The sequence below is a fragment of the Pongo abelii genome, chromosome 16 (assembly GCF_028885655.2).
Source record: "Pongo abelii isolate AG06213 chromosome 16, NHGRI_mPonAbe1-v2.0_pri, whole genome shotgun sequence".
NCBI lineage: Eukaryota > Metazoa > Chordata > Mammalia > Primates > Hominidae > Pongo > Pongo abelii.
Window position 1 is genome coordinate 81,639,712 of NC_072001.2, and position 19,757 is coordinate 81,659,468.

The window sequence follows — 19,757 nt, forward strand, 5'->3', positions numbered from 1 at the left end:
CCGCCTGGGGAGCTTTAAAAATACTGATGCCTGGGCCTCACCCCTAGAAGCTCTAAAGTAACACGTGTGGAGTGCAACCCACAGGGATTTTTAGAAGATTCCAGGTGATCTGTCAGGAGCCAGGTTTGAGACCCACTGTGCTAGGAGTCTTCACAGTTATCATCCCATTTGATCCTTACAAGAGCCCTCTGAGAAAGGCAGGCAAGTGGCAATCCCCATGTCCTGCTGATGAAGAAAAGTGTTGAGAGGCTAAGGCTCAGATAGTAAGATCTGGACAGAAAGCAAAATTTCTGACCTCTAGCTCTTGAGTTCTCTGCCTAAAGGTTCTGCTCCACAAGGCATAATTAAAAAAAAAAAAAAGCAACATCTCCAAGAAGAGCAGCTTAAGTTCTCTTGTACAGTAAAAGTCATTTCTCACCCCCATTGAACACATGGAGGAGAGGTAGTGCCTGCTTCAGCCACAGTACCCAAAACAAGACCAGGGCATCCCAGGGAGGTGAGCAGTGACCCCCTTCCTGACAAAGTGTTCTCCTGGCAGGAGCCAAGGGAGGGCTAGGGGACAGGGGCCTGCAATTCTGTGATAGCATTGGGGCCTGCTTTCCACGCCCACTTTTCTGCAACAGTTTCTGATCTGGACTCCCTGAGCACCCGTTGGGAGCTGGGGGCAGCCTAGGGACGTCGGGACCTATTCCTGTACCCTTCCAGGCAAGCGTCCTGGGCCACCTAGCCGTGTCAGGGTCCAGGCCACGGGACCCCCTGTGCATAACACTGGGCCCAACAGCCTGGTCCGGCCTTGATGTTTGCTCACTGATGATGTGCAGAGGAGAGGGGGCAGTTTCCCACCTCTGGGAGAAGAGAGGGCACTGTCTGCCCTTGGCAGACTTGGGGGACGTCACTGCTCATCCTTGAGGGACTTAAGGGTTCCCAGTGGTGGGCATTCGAGAGGATACTGTCCACATCTGGGGCCAGCAAAGGGCCCCTGTACCTCAACTGGAAGGCCAGAGGTTCACCTCAGCCTCGCGGTCACGAGGCAGCAGAGGGCCCCTACCCACTCCAACCCCCTAAAAAATGCAAGAATCCCAGGCACACCGTAGGCCGCAGCCTGGCTGTGACCGAACAGACGGCGGCCACACCCCGGGGGAGAGGCTGGGTGGGGACCGCAGGGCGCAGCTCTCTTAGTCCCACCCTTCGGCGCAGGGCTCCGGCCGACACAGCCCTCCAGGCCGCCTACTCTCCAGCCAGCCGGCTCCACGGACCCACGGAAGGGCAAGGGGGCGGCGTCGGGGCGGCGGGACAGTCGTCGGAGGGCGCCCTCCAGGCCCAAGCCGCCTTCTCCGACCCCTGCCATGGCCCGGGGCGGCAGTCAGAGCTGGAGCTCCGGGGAATCAGACGGGCAGCCAGAGGAGCAGACGCCCGAGAAGCCCGGGTGAGCGGCTGAACCGCGCCAGAAGGGCGTCGGGGGTCTGGGCCGCGAACCCGCCGCGGCGCCGCCGGAACCTCCGCGAAGGTTCTAGGCCTTTGTGGCGTCACCGTCTCCTTGCGGAAGCTTCCGCCGGCGCCGAATAAAACCCGCCGCGGAGGAGCCGGTGGCTCTAGTGCGGTGGAGCCGGGCGTGAAAGTCGGTCCGGCGCAGGGGGCGGGCGGGAGCTACGAGCGGTGGCGGCGGCGGCGGCGACGACGACCGTGACCGTGACCGTGACGCGCGGGCGGGCGGCGGGGGCGCGGGCCAGGGTCCCGGCAGGGGCGTCCGGGGCACTCTGACCGGCCTCGCCCGCCCGCCCGCAGAGACAAGATGGTGAAGGAGACCCAGTACTATGACATCCTGGGCGTGAAGCCCAGCGCGTCCCCGGAGGAGATCAAGAAGGCCTATCGGAAGCTGGCGCTCAAGTACCACCCGGACAAGAACCCGGATGAGGGCGAGAAGGTGCGGGGAGGCGTGGGGCGTGGGGGCGCGGGCCGGGCTCCCGAGGGGCCGAGGGTTATTAAGCCAGGAGCACTGAAGGCGACGGGAAACCAGAGCCGCGTTTGTTGGGGAGGCCGTCGCCAGGAGCTTCGGGGCCAGGCTGGGCAGAGGTGGCGCGAGACCCTGGGTGCCGTGCGGCGCGGTCGGTGGAGGGCGCTTCGCCCGCGGAGGAGGCGTGTGGTGCGGGACTTGGGCCCCTCGCGAGTCCCTGCCGAGCCCATTCATTCCTCCATTCGCTCCACAAGTGTTTGGGTAGCCCCTGCCAGGCGCGCCGGACTAGTTCTCATAGGGTGTGTTGGTTCCCTATGGGAGAGGCGGCCTGGAAATCGGGAAACAGAGGCACACACAAACAGTTGTGTACTTGCTGGGAACGACTGGCTCATGTTCTCTGTTGGTGCATAAACTCTAGGGATGAGTGTCTTTAATCTGAGCTGGTACTTTGGACAAACGCCGTGCCTCTCGACAATGACTAGCTGTATTTGTTCTGTGCACCTACTGCCTACCTGATAAAAGCGTCAGATAGTGAGTAATCCCATTTTCTTTATTAAACAGGGACACGGACATCTGCAACCTGACATCAGCTTGTACTCATATTCTGGGTTTTCGGTGACAAGTGACACACAGTTGATCATAAGTACCATTCATAGACTGAAAATGCTCTGCATTTTAGAGACAGAAGTTGAAAGCTTTTCCATCCTGTTTACAGAAAGTTTGCTTTTTATCTCTAAAGAGGCTCATGACCCACCTGAATAGGTGAATTGAAGGATGAGGCATTGCAAGGAAAGGCTGCTAACCCTCCCGTTCCTCCTTTCACTTCTTGCCATTTTCTTACAAAACTTTGGTTGTTCCGCATGAGTCTTGAGAGGTGGGGCCGTTATAGTAGCTGATAGCAGTGTCACCTGGGCCACGTTTGAAACCACGCTGATCACCCATGTAGCATTTAAGACCTGTGGAAACGACGCTGAAATCAAAATACCTGTCTGTATTAGTTGTTCCAAGCTGGAGAAAGCTACTTCAGGACGGTTGGCTGAATGGCAACAGTGATGGAATATTTATATTTAGCCACATGTGCTGAATGTGGCTGTCACAAGTTTAAAATGTTTTCCTGTAAGACCATTTGTCTGTTACTCACTTGCGTTCTTTCTCATCTATATTTAGATGGCTTACTGTAGCTTTTAAAGGCACTGGCGTTTTACATGGTGCTGGTGATTCATCCACCTGCTCCCTACATTCATTGTAGTCTGCTTCTGACAGTCTCCTTTAAGGAGAGCTTCGAGGCTTCTAATTTCACATTTCAGCAGGCTGGCTAAAGACATGTGGGAAAGCCTGACCCTGGTTTCAGGTCAAATCTCAGCACTCACAAGAGTAACTTCATGCCTCTGTGTATACAGTTAGAGCTGAATATGCTTTTGTTCTGAAGCTTTTATTTTTAAAAAATTAGACTTGAACTGTACTACATATGTGTAGGTTTCATCCTGTCTATACCTGTCTGGGCAGGTTGTTTGGTTTGTTTTAAACTAATATTTATTCATAGCCAGGCACTGAGTTAGTGTCACATAAATGAGGCCCTTGGCAGTGAGGTCTGGCAGGCCCATCAGCTTGGAGGGAGGGGTTCTGTGATGTGCCCATTGCCAGGAATACTTTCCTTTCTCTACCTTCACGGAAGGGGATAATACTCTTTAGTTCTCAGCTAAAACATCTTCCAGGAGGCTGCCTCTGCCTCGTAGACTGAACCACAGGCCCAACATGCATCCTACTTTAATGGTGATTACTTGTTTGATTAACTGTATTCCTTTAATGGTGATTACTTGTTTGATAACTGTATTCCCTGCCATAGTGTAAGCAGGGCAGTGACTGTGCCCCCATGGCCACTTATGGGATGAGTATCTAGCTGTGCAGGGTAGGTGCTAAAATGTTTGTTAGCTGGCTGAGTAAATGCACTTTAAAAAATTGTATGTAGGAGGAGAGGGCCCTATAAAGGCACAAATTGGAGGGGAAATTGCAGTGAAAGGGACATTGGGAGGAGAGTGGCAATTTAGATAGGAAATCAAAGAGGATGAGGAGACTGGGGACACAATTTATAGAAACGGCTGTAAAGTTCCCCAGAGAGAGCTCATTCATTCATTCAACAAATACCTCCTCTTCTGGTCCCTACTGTGTGCTGGGTGCACTGTGCAGGCCTTTTGTGAGTGTGTATGTGAGTGTGTGTAGTTCTTTTCTACTTTATCACAGGTAGAACCTTTAAAATTTTTTTTCCTCCTAAGTTTGTCACTGTATTATTAATGTCTCTTCAAAAATAGACTATGCCAGTTCTTTACCCCTTGCTGGGAAAACTGAGAAGGCTGTTGAGATGTTGGTCTTTGTTTTTTGCCCTGTTGTCCCCTGTTGCTAAGCATTGGGGCACCTTGTGTTTGTCGGGCACTCAGTATGGAGTCTGTACTTATCTGCGGCTGGTTTTTTTGTTTTTTTTTTTTTTTGCAAGATGCATGGGTGGTAGGTAGCGGGTCACCAAGATAGTCCCTTTTAGGGGCAATGATGTGGGGTATATTCTTGGCTATTACCCTGTTGAGATGTGTTTGGTCTTTTGGTCAATTTCATTGTAACTTTTAGTTTGAATAATAGATTTTCAAGTTCAAAAATCAAAACATAGCAAACCATGCAGAAAATTTTAGAACACAGAGGGAAACCTACCAAGTACACATTATCCTAACCACTCTGTGCTTCTTTCCAAGCTTTCCCCAGTATGATCATACATAGCCATCCTGATACATAGACATTTTGTTTTCTTGTTTCCACTTAATATTTTATTATAAGTACTTTTCCCAAGTTGTTACATAGTCTTCAAAGCCATTTTCCCCTCAGCTGTATAGTAATCCTGTTAAGGTTCTGTGGCAAATGATCGTGGTCTGAAAGGCAGGCTCGTCATAGCACTCGTCTCCCACTGGGAGAAGGGGGTCCAGGCCAGGAGCTGAATTAGACTTTGGAGTGCTGGGACCCTAGAGGATGGACTCCCTACTGGTAGTTGGAACCCCCATCCCATGTGAGATCTGGCCTCTGACTGAATGTCCCAAGCAACTGGGTACTCCTTTTCCATTCTTAGATCATTCTATTAAGTCTAAATGTCATGTGAGTATCCAGGGTATTTGGTGAGTGTTTCCAGTGGACGTTCCCATGAAGTTATTTACCTAGTCCTGACCTGCAGATAGACGCAGAAACTCTCTAGGGGCAGCCTGGCCTAGTTGCTTTCTGATCTGTACCCGGCACCCAATCCTTACACTGTACCTCAGGTTTTCTGCTGAGGAAAGGGGTAGTAGTGAATGGTACTTCCTTCTTTGCAGAAATGGTATGAGAATTAACATATCAAAAGATCTAGCTGCCTTATATATGATGCTGATGTCTTTTTAAGACTTTTCTAAATTGTACAGTTTTTTAGCTATTATTTATTAGCTATTATTATTATTGGTTACTTATTAGATTTCAATCAGAGATCTGTAGAACAAGGGAATTAATGCCTCAAATTCCCTTCTTCTCTCTCTCAAATTCCTTATTTCATGGCACTTTTTTTCCTTGAATATTTTGTGGAGCCAGCTGCATTATAGGATCTGTATATCTATATATCCATGTATGTCTCTCCGACTAAATTGTAGCCTCTGGAGGGCCAAGACCCTACCTCATTTATTTATTTCTGAGTTCCCAGACTCGAGCCATTCATCTAACACGTATTTACCAAGTGCCTTCTACATGCCAGGCATGGTTCCAGGCTCAGTTAGACAGCAGTGGACAAAACCCCCCATCTTCATGGAGCTTATGTTGCAGTGGGGGCTACAGCATAAGCAGTAGATGATGCAGCTTGTTAGAAGGTGGTTCATGCTATGGAGAAATATGCAGCAGGCGTGGGGGCTGGGAGGGTCTGAGGTGGGTTTGCAGTGTTAAAGCTGGATCACCGGGAGGCATCCCTGAGAAGGTGGTCTGTGAACTAAGGCTGGAAAGAGGTGAGTGGGGAGGCCGCAGCAGGCCGAGGTGCCTCTGAGGCCCAGGCTGCAGAGTTGAGGAACAGCAGGGAGCCTGCTGAAGCTGGCATAGAATTGGGGTGGGGACGCACAGGAGGAGAGGAAAGTAGAGGTGCCAAGTTGGGTTTATAGATGAAAGTTAGGACTGGCTTTTACTCCCAGTGACGTGGGCCACCTTGTAGAGGTTTGAGCAGAGGATCGACCCAATTAGTGGGCTCGAATGGAGAACACACTGAAAGCTGGGGCGAGGAGGGAACATGGAGGACCACGGAGGAGGCCACTGCAGTGGTCCAGGCCTGAGATGGTGCCTTCGGCCAGAGTGGATGTGGTGTGGTAAGAAGGAACAGATCTTGCATGTTTTAGCATTCTGATTTTATTTTAAAAATGTCCATATACCTGCAGAAAACATGAGTGGTACAATGAACACCTAACGTATTCTTCACCTAGCTTTACCGGTTGTAAATAAGTTGTCACATTTGTTTTATCTGTTATTATTATTACTGTTAGCTAAAGATTTTGGGAGGAAGCTACCTGTAGCATAACCTTTCAGCCCTAAGTGCTGCGTGTTTCTCTTAGGCACAAGGACATCCTTGTACATAACCATAGTGCAGTTATCAAATTCAAGAAGTTTAACATTGAGAACAAAGATTCACATTTCTCCCATTGTTCCAATAATGTCCTTTGTAGCCATTTTTTTTTTTTTTTTCCCCAGTGCAGGATCTGATCCAGGATCACACATTGTATTCGGTTTTTTCTATCTTTTAATTTTAGAGTATCTCTCAATTTGGGTTTTCTGATTCTTTTCGTACAATTGGGTTCCAGTGGTAACTTTTTGACAGGAATGCTACACATGGGATATTGTGTCTGTCTTAGGGTACTGGAGATGCAAATGTGAAGGTAGCGTCAGTGGGATTTGTTGACAGGTGAGATTGGCATTGCCAATAACTGTGATATGGGGAAGACTATGGGTGGGGCGGGGCTTTTGGGGGAGGATCAGGAGTATAGGTTTGTATCCAATGTCTGGCATGTGGTTAGGTGCTCACAGATGCCTGTAGTTGAATTTCATGCTAGTAAACTAGTGAAATGATTCCCATGAGGAGGTGAGCCAGTGGTAACGCCCAGAGTCCTGGCTCTATCTGGTTAGAGGTTCACCCCTGGCACTGTCTCATGGTATCCTAGCTGGTCTCCACTTCCTGTCTGGTGCAGCCAGATAAGTGAGAAACTTTCCCTCTCTACTGCCTTCTCTCCCTGATTCTTGTCGTGTCCCTACCACCAGTCCCTTAATATGTTTGCCCTGTGTTTCCCACTTTACCAAAGGAGTAAGTAGACAGGCAAGTCAGATTCCAGGTAGAGGATGTATAGACTGGCTAGTTCAAGGGTTTGGGGGCAGAATACCTCTATTACTTTGTATGTTTATATGGGAGGTTTGCTTAACAAAACAACGAAACTTCTCTAAAAATCTCTCTCTCTCTCTCTTTTAAAGTTTAAACTCATATCCCAGGCATATGAAGTGCTTTCAGATCCAAAGAAAAGGGATATTTATGACCAAGGCGGAGAGCAGGCAATTAAAGAAGGAGGCTCAGGCAGCCCCAGCTTCTCTTCACCCATGGACATCTTTGACATGTTCTTTGGTGGTGGTGGACGGATGGCTAGAGAGAGAAGAGGTAAATGCTTTTAAAGAAACATAAATAAGTTGTATGGTTTCTACAGTTATCCCTGTTGTTGGAATCAGGATAGATCGTGCTTTGAAAGGATGTGATTGGGCCAGGCGCGGTGGTTCATGTCTGTAATCTCAGCACTTCGGGAGGCCAAGGTGGGAGAATTGTTTTAGGCCAGGATTTCACGACCAACCAGGGCAACATAGTGAGACTCCCCATCTCAAAAAAATAAAAATAAAAAGCTTAGCCAGGTGTGGTGACTCATGCCTGTAGTCTCAGCTACTTCTTGAGAGGCTGAAGCTGGAGGATAACTTGAGCCCAGGAAGTTGAGGCTGCAGTGAGCTCTCCAGCCTGCACAGCAGGGTGAGACCCTGTCTCAAAAAAACAAAAAACAAAAACCTAAAAAAACCACAAGGTACAATTGCCATGTTTTGAGATCATTAACTTTAAAGAGTTTATCACTTGTCTAGTGCTCAGGCTACCTGGAAACTCTTGGTAAATTTAGTAATTATCTGACACCCTCCAATACCATATGAAGGAGCAGAGCGAATGGAGTGGTGGATAGAAAAGAGGAAGGTGAAGTTCATCGTGCCTTCTTTTCCTCTGTTGTTGGGGTCAGGCACCAGAGTGTGCTGAGGGATGTAAATGACGCCTCCTGTGGTTGTCAGTGATCCTTTACCGAGAGTGCTCCTCTCTCCTCTTGCCCACCGTCCCTTTGTGGCGCTCCATGTTCCCTGACCTGGGCCTGGGCTGCAGGCTCTCTAATTCTAGGTGGGTACTCTTGCCATGTTCAGTATGGCCTCATTTCCCAGCCTGCTCAGGGGATTTTCTAGGCAACAAAATTTCTCTCTTTATGTTTTGAAATCTTTGTAAATGACCTGCCATTCTTTTCAGAATGCATTATGAGTAGTAGCAATTTCATCCCCAGGAGGTGAATGAGGAACTTAGCCCTTAGCTCAATGGCCCCAGGCCACTGTTTTGACTTTCGGGATTTGTTCTTCCTAATTTTTCTGCATCTCACCTCTGCCAGGCTACGGGCTGTCACCTCTGTTGTTAGTAGTTGCTAATGTTAGTAGTTGCTAATAGACTAGTTCCCATTCCCCCTGTTTAGTTTACTGTTGTCAGGCTGCTTTGGATCTTGAAACCAGAAAGATAACCAAGCGTATTACAATTCTGGATAAAGTCAGAAGAAATGAGCTCTGCCTTGGGGTTTAAGAAGTGTGGCTTTGGTCAATGAGAAGCCCCTAAATAAATGAAGCTGCACTTGTTATCACATTGTAATTGACTTTGAGCTTTAAAAAGCTTGGGTGTCAATTCTGTGAACATAGAGTGCTGAAAATCACTAAGTGTTTGTTAGGGAAAAATCCTTCCCCTGTCCTTTGAGCATATCGCCTGCTCCTATAATTGATGGTGTGGACATGATAAAACCTTGGGTACTTTGGGAGGCCAAGGTGGGTGGATCATGAGGTCAGGAGATCGAGACCATCCTGGCTAACATGGTGAAACCCCGTCTCTACTAAAAAATACAAAAAATTAGCCGGGCGCAGTGGCAGGCGCCTGTAGTCCCAGCTACTCGGGAGGCTGAGGCAGGAGAATGGTGTGAACCCAGGAGGCAGAGCTTGCAGTGAGCTGAGATCCCACCACTGCACTCCAGCCTGGGCGACAGAGCGAGACTCTGGCTCAAAAAAAAAAAAAAAAAAAAAACCTTGGGTATTCTCTTGTCCAGCTCCCTGTCTTGAGATGAAAACTTCATGCCCTTAATTAAGTCATCTCTCAAAGTTGGCAGCCAGTAAACCAGACAGCTTGTCTCAGTGACTGCAGGAGCTCCACGGGCAGCAGGGAGGGTCTTGATGCTGTCAGTCTTGACAGGCTGGCAGGTGCTGGAGCACACCCCCACCCTGTGGAGCAAACACCCACCGTCCTGGGTGCAGAAGCAAGATTTTGGCAGAGGAAAGAATTCCCATTTGGCCACCGGTTACAGAAGGGCTCAGAAAGTAAAGTGCTTTATGCCCAAGGAAGAGTTTCAGTGAAAGATCCAGAGACTTTGGCTGTCAAACATTTATGTATAGAAAGGACTCCTTTCATGGGGAAACTTAACCAATTTCGTGGGTTAATACTGCCTTCGGTTTCTCAATTAGTGCTCTCCCTGTCCTCAGATTTGTTCTCAGAAAATAAAGGTGGAAAGTCTTTTTGTTGGCCTCTATAAATGATTGAATAATTAGCTCATAGCTAGAGAGGGTATTAGCTCTTGTTATTGGCTGAGGGCCAGAAGGATGGGCTGGGGTAATAGAAGCATTGCTTCCTGCAGGGAAGGGAGCGCATGACCCAGCCACAGTCTTGAGTCTCTGGAGACTTCATACAACTAAGGGTCATATGGGTGGTATTTAATACAGTGGTATATTTCATTCAACGCCACTAATTTTTTTTCTCCCTTGCTAAGGCAAGAATGTTGTACACCAGTTATCTGTAACTCTTGAAGATTTATATAATGGAGTCACGAAGAAATTGGCCCTCCAGAAAAATGTAATTTGTGAGAAATGTGAAGGTAAAAACTAATTTTTGACTGAACCTCACAGTTCTGATCCCTTAGATTCAGAAACAATGCTTGTTTTATAGTTCAGGGAAAATAAGTTATCTTTTTTCAAATGCAAGGGTCAAGCAGAGATTACAAACAGGTGGCCTGAGGGCCACATCTCTTTGCCTGAATGAATGTTTTCTTTGGGCTGCACCTCTATTTGACATGTTGACAATTTTTTTTTTTTTTAAATTTGTATTATACTCTAAGTTTTAGGGTGCATGCGCATAACATGCAGGTTTGTTACATATGTATACAGACAATTATTTTTAAAAATTAAAAATCAGACACTTGTCCTCATCTAGGGCTTGGCAGACTCTTTCTGTAAAGAGCCAGACGTTAGGCTTTCCAGGCCATGGAGTCTTTTGTAGCTAGTTCACTCTGCCATCATAGTACATAAATGAATGCACACGCCTATGTTCCAGTAAAGCTTTATTTACAAAACCAAGCAGTCTGGCCATGGTTTCTTGACCCCTGACTTAAATGTATATATAATTATTGTAATTTTTTAAAAATCTGAGTTTTCAAGAAAAGCCATGTCTGGTGACCCCAGCCTCACATTGTCCCACAGAGAGAATTGGCTGAGCTGGGTAGCTGCTGCTATTGACAGAGCTTGTGTTCTCTAGATCTCCACAGCCCCAGCCTCCTCATTCATCTGTGGGCCTATGCGGGTTCCACCTGGGGTGGAAGAAAACACATTTGATGAAGCTAAAGTAATAAATTTGGATTGGTGCAGCCAAAATCACAAACGTTTGAGGTCAGATGTTGACATCTGGATGTTATCTGCTTGGCTGGACTCCTCCAGACTCTTCTGCATTGTTTTTCATGATTGTAAATAGAATTCTAAGCCCATTGTCCAATGTGAGGGTTCCCTGCCCTTCTGCCATGGCGCCCAGCAGGGACACCGGTAAGGGAAGAGCATGGCCCTCATTCCTGCCTCCCCTGACCCGCAGGTGTTGGTGGGAAGAAGGGATCGGTGGAGAAGTGCCCGCTGTGCAAGGGGCGGGGGATGCAGATCCACATCCAGCAGATCGGGCCGGGCATGGTACAGCAGATCCAGACCGTGTGCGTTGAGTGCAAGGGCCAGGGTGAGCGCATCAACCCCAAGGACCGCTGCGAGAGCTGCAGCGGTGCCAAGGTGATCCGTGAGAAGAAGATTATCGAGGTACATGTTGAAAAAGGTGAGGCTGCGCAGAGCTGGTGCTCCACAGGGGCTGGAAATGCTGTCTGGGTGCTAATCGTGGGATACACAGACTAGATGTCAGGGAAGTGAGCTGTATCACAACATGTATTGGGTGTGCCATGAATTCCTCTTGTTTCCCGGTCATCTTCTCTTCACCCTTCCTGGCCTTATTTCCATTCCATGTCACCTGCCAAAGTGTTCTTGCTGAGGTTTACTTCCTTGAGATCACAGACAGCCTCTTTATGAGGTTTTCTAATGCTCTGAAAGTCTTACCTGGCCTTGGTTTGGGTTAGTTGCCATCTCCTGACATTCTCAAGCCATTCCTCTCGAATCTTTCGGAGTGTCTTCCTGGTCGCTTCTGATGCTCATTGGCCATAAGGGCTTGTGTAAGTGTTTATGGCTGCATGTTCCCTTTCTCCACATTTCCCCATCTGCTGCATCAGATTCCTCCAAATACAGCACCTTCTCCTGCTATTCATTTTGCCTGATGCCATCATTTTAAGGCCTTTTTCCATTTTAGCTGTCCTCCAAGTATTCCCTGATGATTCTGTGGCTTTCCAATCCAGTAAATATATCCTAGATCAGAGATGAGACCAAAAGTAAAAGAATCAACAGCCAAACCGACACAGGTGTTATTAAAGGACTTACTGTTTAAACATGCCTAAACCCTGTGCCTTGAGTGTGCAAGCTGACTTATTAGAAAAGGACAGGGCTGGCTGACCTGTCCCTATCAGTCCCAAGTCATGCACCCTGTGCCCCGGGAAGTGGGCAGTGACCCCATGCTGGCAGTGTGGCATCACAGGCCCGGGGCAGGGAGTGCTGTGTAAACCTGGGATGTAGAGCCACATTCCCCCTCTCCCTGTGCATGCTGGGCTTGGCCCCACATTATGCCAAGGGAAGCGGGACCTCTTTTCTCATTGGCCATCCTAGCCACCCCTCCCTGCCTTGTGCCTGCATGAGGCTGGGAGACTTGATGAATACAGAATCCCTGAAGGACTCTGTTCCTTCTTCAAAAGCTTTAAGGAAGCATGGTTTGTATGAGAAATGGCTAATCAGAAAGGGATGATGTTTCATAGGTATGAAAGATGGGCAAAAGATACTATTTCATGGAGAAGGAGATCAGGAGCCTGAGCTGGAGCCTGGTGATGTCATAATTGTGCTTGATCAGAAGGATCATAGTGTCTTTCAGAGACGAGGCCATGACTTGATCATGAAAATGAAAATTCAGCTTTCTGAAGCTCTTTGTGGCTTCAAGAAGACGATAAAAACATTGGACAATCGAATTCTTGTTATTACATCCAAAGCAGGTAATGTTTCAAATGTGTGTTTCCATTGATGTTCTGTATGTTTGGCATAATAATTCTGGCAAGTCAGCCTGATTTTTTTATTGCTACATAATATTTTACATATTGATGGGGTGCATGTGATACTTTGTCCCTTGCATAAAATGGGTAATGATCAAGCCACGTGTTTAGGGCATCTGTCGCCTTGAGTATTTATTTCTTTGTGTTGGGAATAGTTCGCCTGATTTCACATTTAAGGTCAAATTCTGTTACACAAATTAGTATGACGTGATTTTCTCTAAATTTAAAACTATCCCTAATAACTGGATAATTTATAAAGTTCTTTTATATTCTCCTAGAAAAAATATTCAGTTGGGGGGAAAAGTCTCAAATAAGAATCTTGGGTCTCTGAATTTTAGATGAATTCTGGCAATTAAACTTAAGTTTTTAAAAATTTATTTTTGTATAAGAAAACAGCTTAATAGGTGGTGTTTTTCTATCAAGTGGTGATTTGTGCTGATTCATCCACATGTTCCTGTAGCCTCTGTTGTTCATTACATGAGTTACATTTTAAAATAGAATTTTCCTGTAAGAAAGATTTTGCCTATCAGTTTATCCTTGGAGGTTTCCACAGGAATTGCTGGTCTGCACACACCCATGGGAGCCAGAGGGAGATGCCTCTAGGCCGAAAGGGTTCCTGAGGCCTGAGCTCAGCCCCCAACCCCCCGTAGACACCAGGGCACTCATCTCCCAGGAGGGTTGGTGTGTTCACTGCAGTTGAGGGTTTGTGTGGGCACCAGAGCACCTGCCTAGAAGCTTCACTTGAAGCTCCTTCTGAATAGCACTAAGGTCAGCTGTGCATAGCAAAGAATGTCTGGATGGGTATGGTGGCGGCTACGCCACCGAAGCAGCCTGGGCCCCAGCACCAGCCATTTGCAGTGTTGCTGTAGTCCCCTCACGGGCCGTGGGGCTGGGATTACATTTTCCTATGGCCATTTGAGGTTTGGTGCAAAAGGGGTAGGTTCAGGGCAGGCAGGGAGGTAACCACCAATAAGCCTGCCCCCAGGGCAGTGGCAGCTGGAGATAAGACTCAAGTCTGGTGGGGTGACTGAGGCCTGGGCTTCTGATCCCTCCGTGTCCCTCTCCCCCTTCCCCTCCTTGTCTGCTTTTCTCTTCCCAGCCTTGTGCTCTTTTTCTCTTTCCTCTCTTGGATTCTTTCAGGTACCTCCTTTCCCGGGGATAATAGGAAGCAGAATTATATATCCAAGCCTTGAACGGTTTGTGGAGTTTTAAAATAAACTTATTTGGAAACAATTTCAAGCTTACAAAAAGTTGTAAATATAAAAATAGTCCGAGGCCCATGCATATATGATTTGTCTGATGTTAACATTTTACCCCATTTGGTTTGTCATTTGCTCTGTGTCTGTTTTTATTTTTAAAATTTGTTCATGTATTTTTTGAGACAGGGGTCTCGCTCTGTCGCCCAGGCTGGAGTGCAGTGGCGTGATCTCAGCTCACTGTAACCTCCACCTCAGCCTCCCGAGTAGCTGGGACTACAGCCACATGCCACCACGCCCATCTAATGTTTGTATTTTTTGTAGAAACATGGTTTCACCATGTTGCCCAGACTTGTGTGTGTTTTTATACATATACTTAATCAAGGATTGGGGGAAGCACTGCAGTATAATGCAAAATTTGCATGAAAATTTAAAATAAAACACCTTCCCTTAGGCTTCCATAGACCTCCTAAGGCACCCATTTCCTCCCTCAAGGAGGAGTTTGAGGATCACAGTTTACACGAAGCTCCAGACCACTGGTTGTGAGCTCAACACCCTGGCATTGTGTCCAAGATGCCCTTACGTGGTCACAGCCCAGATCCTAGCCCTCCTGAGCCGGGACTGGGCAGCATCTGTGCGTAACTTCTTTGGGAAAGCCCGTCCTGTCCAGGGGTGGACTATTTGAGGTCTTGGCCCCCGCGAAGGGCCAGCGTTCGTTGCTGTCTCAGCTGACCCCAGCTTAGGGAACCGGGAGCCAAATGGAGTGAGGGTGGTGGAGAAAAAGCCCCAGAGGGAAGGAAGTGGCAAATCCCAAGAACTCCATTTCATTCTTTATTATAAGGAAGGGTGGAGCATCCAGGAAACCTGCCATTGGAGAGTTCTTTGGGGATTTGTTTGTCCTTTTTGTTTTGTTTTTGCTTTTACTTTGTTCTCTTTTGCACCCTCTCCTTTTTTCTTCACCCCTCTTTTGTGTTGGCTTATTTCTTGTTTCTGCATTTTCTCTTCTCCCTCTTCTTCCTCTCTTCTGCTGTTGAAATGCCTTCTTCCCCAGAGCCTTTTAGCCTGTTATGAGCATTGCTGAGGATTGGATTAATTAAAAAAGCGATTTGGGAGCCACACAAGGGTGTGATGGCCCTGCCTGCAGGCAGGTATTTACCTGCCGGGAGAGCCTAACTCGTGGTCTTCTCACCTGTAGTTTTCCACGCTTGGTCAGTTTCCCAGCTCCCAGCAAGCTAGAAGCAGAAGCATGGGGAGTAGGGCTTGAGAGCAGCAAGAAGCGACACCTGATAGGAATGGGGAGACAGAAAAACCAGTCATATGTCACTTAACGAAGGGGATATGTTCTGAGAAATGCATTGTTCGGTGATGTCGTGGTGTGAACACCATAGAATGTACTCACACAGACCTAGCTAGCATAGCCTGCTACACCCTAGGCTGTGTGGCATAGCCTGTTGCTCCTGGGCTAAAACCTGCACAGCAGGTTGCTGTACTGAATACTGTGGGCAGTTGTAATACGATACTGAGTATGTGAGTATCTGAACATAGGAAAGGTGCAGTAAAAGTTTGGTGTAATCTTTGCAACCATCTTCATAAATGTTGTTGACTGAAAGGTCACTATGCTGTGCATGACTGTATTTCTTTTTTTTTTTGAGACGGAGTCTCGCTCTGTCGCCCAGGCTGGAGTGCAAGGGCGCGATCTTGGCTCACTGTACACTCCGCTTCCCGGGTTCACGCCATTCTCCTGCCTCAGCCTCCCAAGTAGCTGGGATTACAGGCACACACCACCATTCCCGGCTAGTTTTTCTTTTTTTTTTTTTTTTTTTTTTTAGTAGAGACGGGGTTTCACTGTGTTGGTCAAGCTGGTCTCGAACTCCTGACCTCATGATCCACCCGCCTCGGCCTCCCAAAGTGCTGGGATTACAGGTGTGAGCCACCGTGCCCGGCCATGACTGTATTTCAAAAAAAAGAATAAACAGGAACACAAAAAGCCAGCAGCTCGGAGCAGTTTAGCTAAGAGGTTGCTGTCCTGCACAGTCAGTAGGCTCTGAAGGCCATGTCTGAACCACAGCCCTGCCGGCGAATGAACCTCAAGGATAGTCATTGGCTTACTTTATTTTTAAAACCTCCTCTTTAAAGATTTCCTCTTGAAGAGACAGCTCACTTTCTAGATAGTCCTGTATGGAAGTGGACTGCTGAAGAAATTAGTGTTTCCATTCCCCTCCACCGTCTCCCCCATTTTTTCCGAACATTTCTTTCTGTCTTTGTCCATTTTCATCGCTGAGCTGAAGAGCATGCTTTATCAGAAACCCTTTTGTCCCTTTTCTTTTCCATGCTTAGAGGGAAGTTTCTGACTTGGCAGAATGCCTTAGAGTTCTTGGGGTCTGAACTCCTCTGATGCCTTCCAAAGTCACGTAGCTGTAAGACCCAGCGGGTGCCAGCCGGGAGGGTGACTCCAGCTCAGCAGCGTGTATGGAAGTGCATTGTGACCATGAAGGAGACTGCCAGTGGCCAAGCCACCTAGTGAGCTCCCTACCAAGGAACCTGGGTGTCACCTGCAGGTGGCCAGGAGCCAGTTTTTATGCCAGGCAGGGGACTGGTTGGACTCTATTGAGGCTTCTTCCTGTCTGTGAGGAGCACTCCTGTCCCCCTCGTGGTAGGGATACCTGTCACCCCATGAAGGGGCAGGGTGATGGGTGTTGGCCCCATTTTAGGCAGACTTGGGTGTCATGACTTCTAGTTCACTTGTTTTAAACCTACCAGTGATGGCAGCTGCAGCATGCTGCCCTCTTGACACACTGCTGGAGCCCAGAGTACGGGTCAGAGTCCCAGCCGGAGCCCCTTCCCCAGGCAGTACCTGACAAGGATACCTGGGATTGGGGCCAGCTTTCCAGTCAGATGCCACGCTTCCTTTGCCCACTGCCACGGGGCGCTAGGGCCTGCCTCAGGCTCTCCTGTGAGGGAGAACGACCTCTGCAGGCCCCTCTGCCTTCCTGCTCCCTAATTGACCCTTTCTCTGGCAGGTGAGGTGATAAAGCACGGGGACCTGAAATGCGTGTGCGATGAAGGAATGCCCATCTACAAAGCACCCCTGGAAAAAGGGATTCTGATCATACAGTTTTTAGTAAGTTCACTATGTTTCATTGTCATGGACATATTATTAAATGCCTTAATTGGAAGGGGAAAAAAGAGCCACCTTTCTTTCCCACCTCACCCTTTACAGGTAATCTTTCCTGAAAAACACTGGCTTTCTCTGGAAAAGCTTCCTCAGCTGGAAGCTTTACTCCCTCCTCGACAGAAAGTGAGGATTACAGATGACATGGATCAGGTGGAGCTGAAGGAGTTTTGTCCCAATGAGCAGAACTGGCGTCAGCACAGGGAGGCCTACGAGGAGGACGAAGATGGGCCCCGGGCTGGAGTGCAGTGCCAGACGGCATGATGTGGTGCGGGGCAGCGTGGCCCCACCGGACTAGCACATGATGAATGTAAAGTTGGCACAATGAAAATGGCATCGCTTTAATGGCCTCGTGTTTGGGATGTCCTGTGTATGTGTTCAGCATTCTTAATTGCTGAGTGTCTTTTTGGTTTTTCTTTTGGTTGTAACTTAAGTTATAGCTTAATTTATATTTAAATGTTTTAAGTGTAAATCACCTCTAGTCTGCATATGGAATCTGTTCATTTCTGTTTTCAGGATATACTTTTGAGATGTCAGTGATTGCACCAACACTTTGTGCTTCTAGTGGCTTTGCCATAATTCAGTGTCACCAATAAAGCACAGCCCAGTTAGCAGCTTAGCCCCCTAGCAAACCCCAAGGCACAAAGTGGGCATCCTGGCTCATCCTAGGTCTGTGGTTTCTCCCCCCTCCCTTGGCAGAGTTATTGAGGGCATGATCTCAGGGCTGCTAAGATAACATTTCTGAGGATTCTGGATGATCCTCTTAAAGAATAAAAGCACATCCGTGGATCAGACATGGCTGCATGTGCCTGCTTAACAGGGCCAACTTAGTTCCTACTGTTCTGTGCCCTTCAGTGGATGGAATGTGAGTGTCTGATCATCTCTCTTGGAAGTTTTCTGAAACTTCCAAGCTCTGTGGTGAGGACAAACCAGTGTTTTGAATCATATGCTGATAACTGTTTGCGTGTGACCCTCACACCTTGTTCTTCAGGGTTTTAATGATTTTCTGTTGACAACTTTTGCAATGCTTTCCCACCAGAGTGCTTACTTGTAAAGAAAACTAAATTCTGTGTCCCTGGCAGCCTCAGTGCAGCAACAGAAGCCCAGGGGGAATGCTGCTGGTTTGGCCCATGGCACAGCCAGCTTCTCTGACCAGTAATCCGGGGTGACTTGAGGGTCTGCAAAGGCATAGAACTCCGCAGTGTTTTCCACCTCATTCTCCCAGATTGAGCTCCCTTCCAAAGGATCGTTCCTCTCATTGCACAGCCATATTACAAAGGGCTTCCTGCTCGTGATGTTTTGGTAAGAACTTCTCTGAGTTCCACTGTGGATTACAGTTTATATGGACTACTACTGTAAATTATAGCTTGTTTGGAGGGATATTAGTCATTATTTTATTCCTGACAGGTAGACTACAATTCGAACTTAGGGTTACCTCAGTCTTTAGCCATTACTGCTTATTTGTTTTCCCCAAGTCACAAAAAACTTGTAAGCTGCTGGGTTAAAGCAGAGGCCACCTGTCAGATCTTCCCTACCCTTATTTGGTTACATGGCACCTGAGAGTTTCACTCAGACCAGGGATCTTCCTTAGGAGGGTCAAAGCGCAGATCAGACCATGCAGGTAAGGTGAACCAGCTGCATGGACCAGATTCCTGCAAAACATTGCCAGCTAGTGAGGCATAATTTGCTCAAAGTATAGAAACAGCCCACCTATGCCCACTTTGACCATTGGTCAGGATAGATATAAAATCACTTCTTCCAACGAAGCCTATGTGAAAATCTGTTTATAAATGGACCACAACTCTGGGGTGTCGTTTTTGTGCTGTGACTTCCTAATTATTGCTAAAGAACTACTGTTTAGTTGGTAATGGAGTAAAATGACGTTCAGCTCCTCCTTGTCATGTAAGAGGAATTTGGAGGATGTTGCTTAAAATTTTATTCCACCTGTACATTTGTCACTTTAAAATTAAAATTGAGCTAGTGTGAGAGACAAGTGGCTTTGCTTTTTCATTTTTTTGAGAGCTCAAATAAACAGTGTTAAGGTGCCTGCCAGCTTGCCTCTCATTGGTTGATATAATGGAATGAAGTTTCCACCCTCATGGAGCTTTATTTTGGGGGTGGGGGTGAATGCAAACAAAAAGTGGTAACTGCTATGAAGAACAAGAGGAATGAGTAGAAGGGAATGGGAAGACGGCCTCTACCAGGAGCTGGCATCTGGGCAGAATCCTGGATGCAGTTGGGCAGATGTCCGAAGGTCTGGAGGGAAAACATTCCAGGCAGAGGAATGGCAAGGATGATGTGGTTACAGGAGGGTGAGCAAGGCAAGCAGGAGGGAGAAGTGGGGGGCTATGATAAAGAGCGTGAGCTTTATTCTGAGGGCAGTGAGTGGTTTGGCGAAAAGCACATGACCTGACGCATAAGCATATGAAGTTATGATCAATAAAAAGCAACACGCTTCCAAGTGTTTAGCTACTTACATCTTTCTCATTAACATGAGTCTCAAGGGGGCTGATGAAGAGGAAACTCTTGAGGTACAGATAGTCTGAAATAACTAAGGCAGGGCTACAGTTCTACAGCATGAGGCACGAGCTTGAGCCTAGGCATTGTTAAGGCAGCAAGAATAGCAGCCTGCCTTC

At 47.5% G+C, this 19,757-nt stretch overlaps 1 protein-coding gene across 1 annotated transcript; it reads left to right on the plus strand.

Moving 5' to 3' along the window:
• Positions 1-374: 374 nt before the first annotated feature.
• DNAJA4 (DnaJ heat shock protein family (Hsp40) member A4) lies at positions 375-19,114 on the plus strand. The gene is made up of 8 exons (XM_002825716.4): positions 375-1,426; positions 1,786-1,924; positions 7,457-7,637; positions 10,072-10,176; positions 11,160-11,387; positions 12,466-12,696; positions 16,970-17,070; positions 17,170-19,114. The coding sequence occupies exons 1-8, from the start codon at positions 1,347-1,349 to the stop codon at positions 17,383-17,385; spliced, it is 1,281 nt and encodes a 426-aa protein (XP_002825762.2). The 5' UTR covers positions 375-1,346; the 3' UTR covers positions 17,386-19,114.
• The last annotated feature ends 643 nt before the right edge of the window (positions 19,115-19,757 follow it).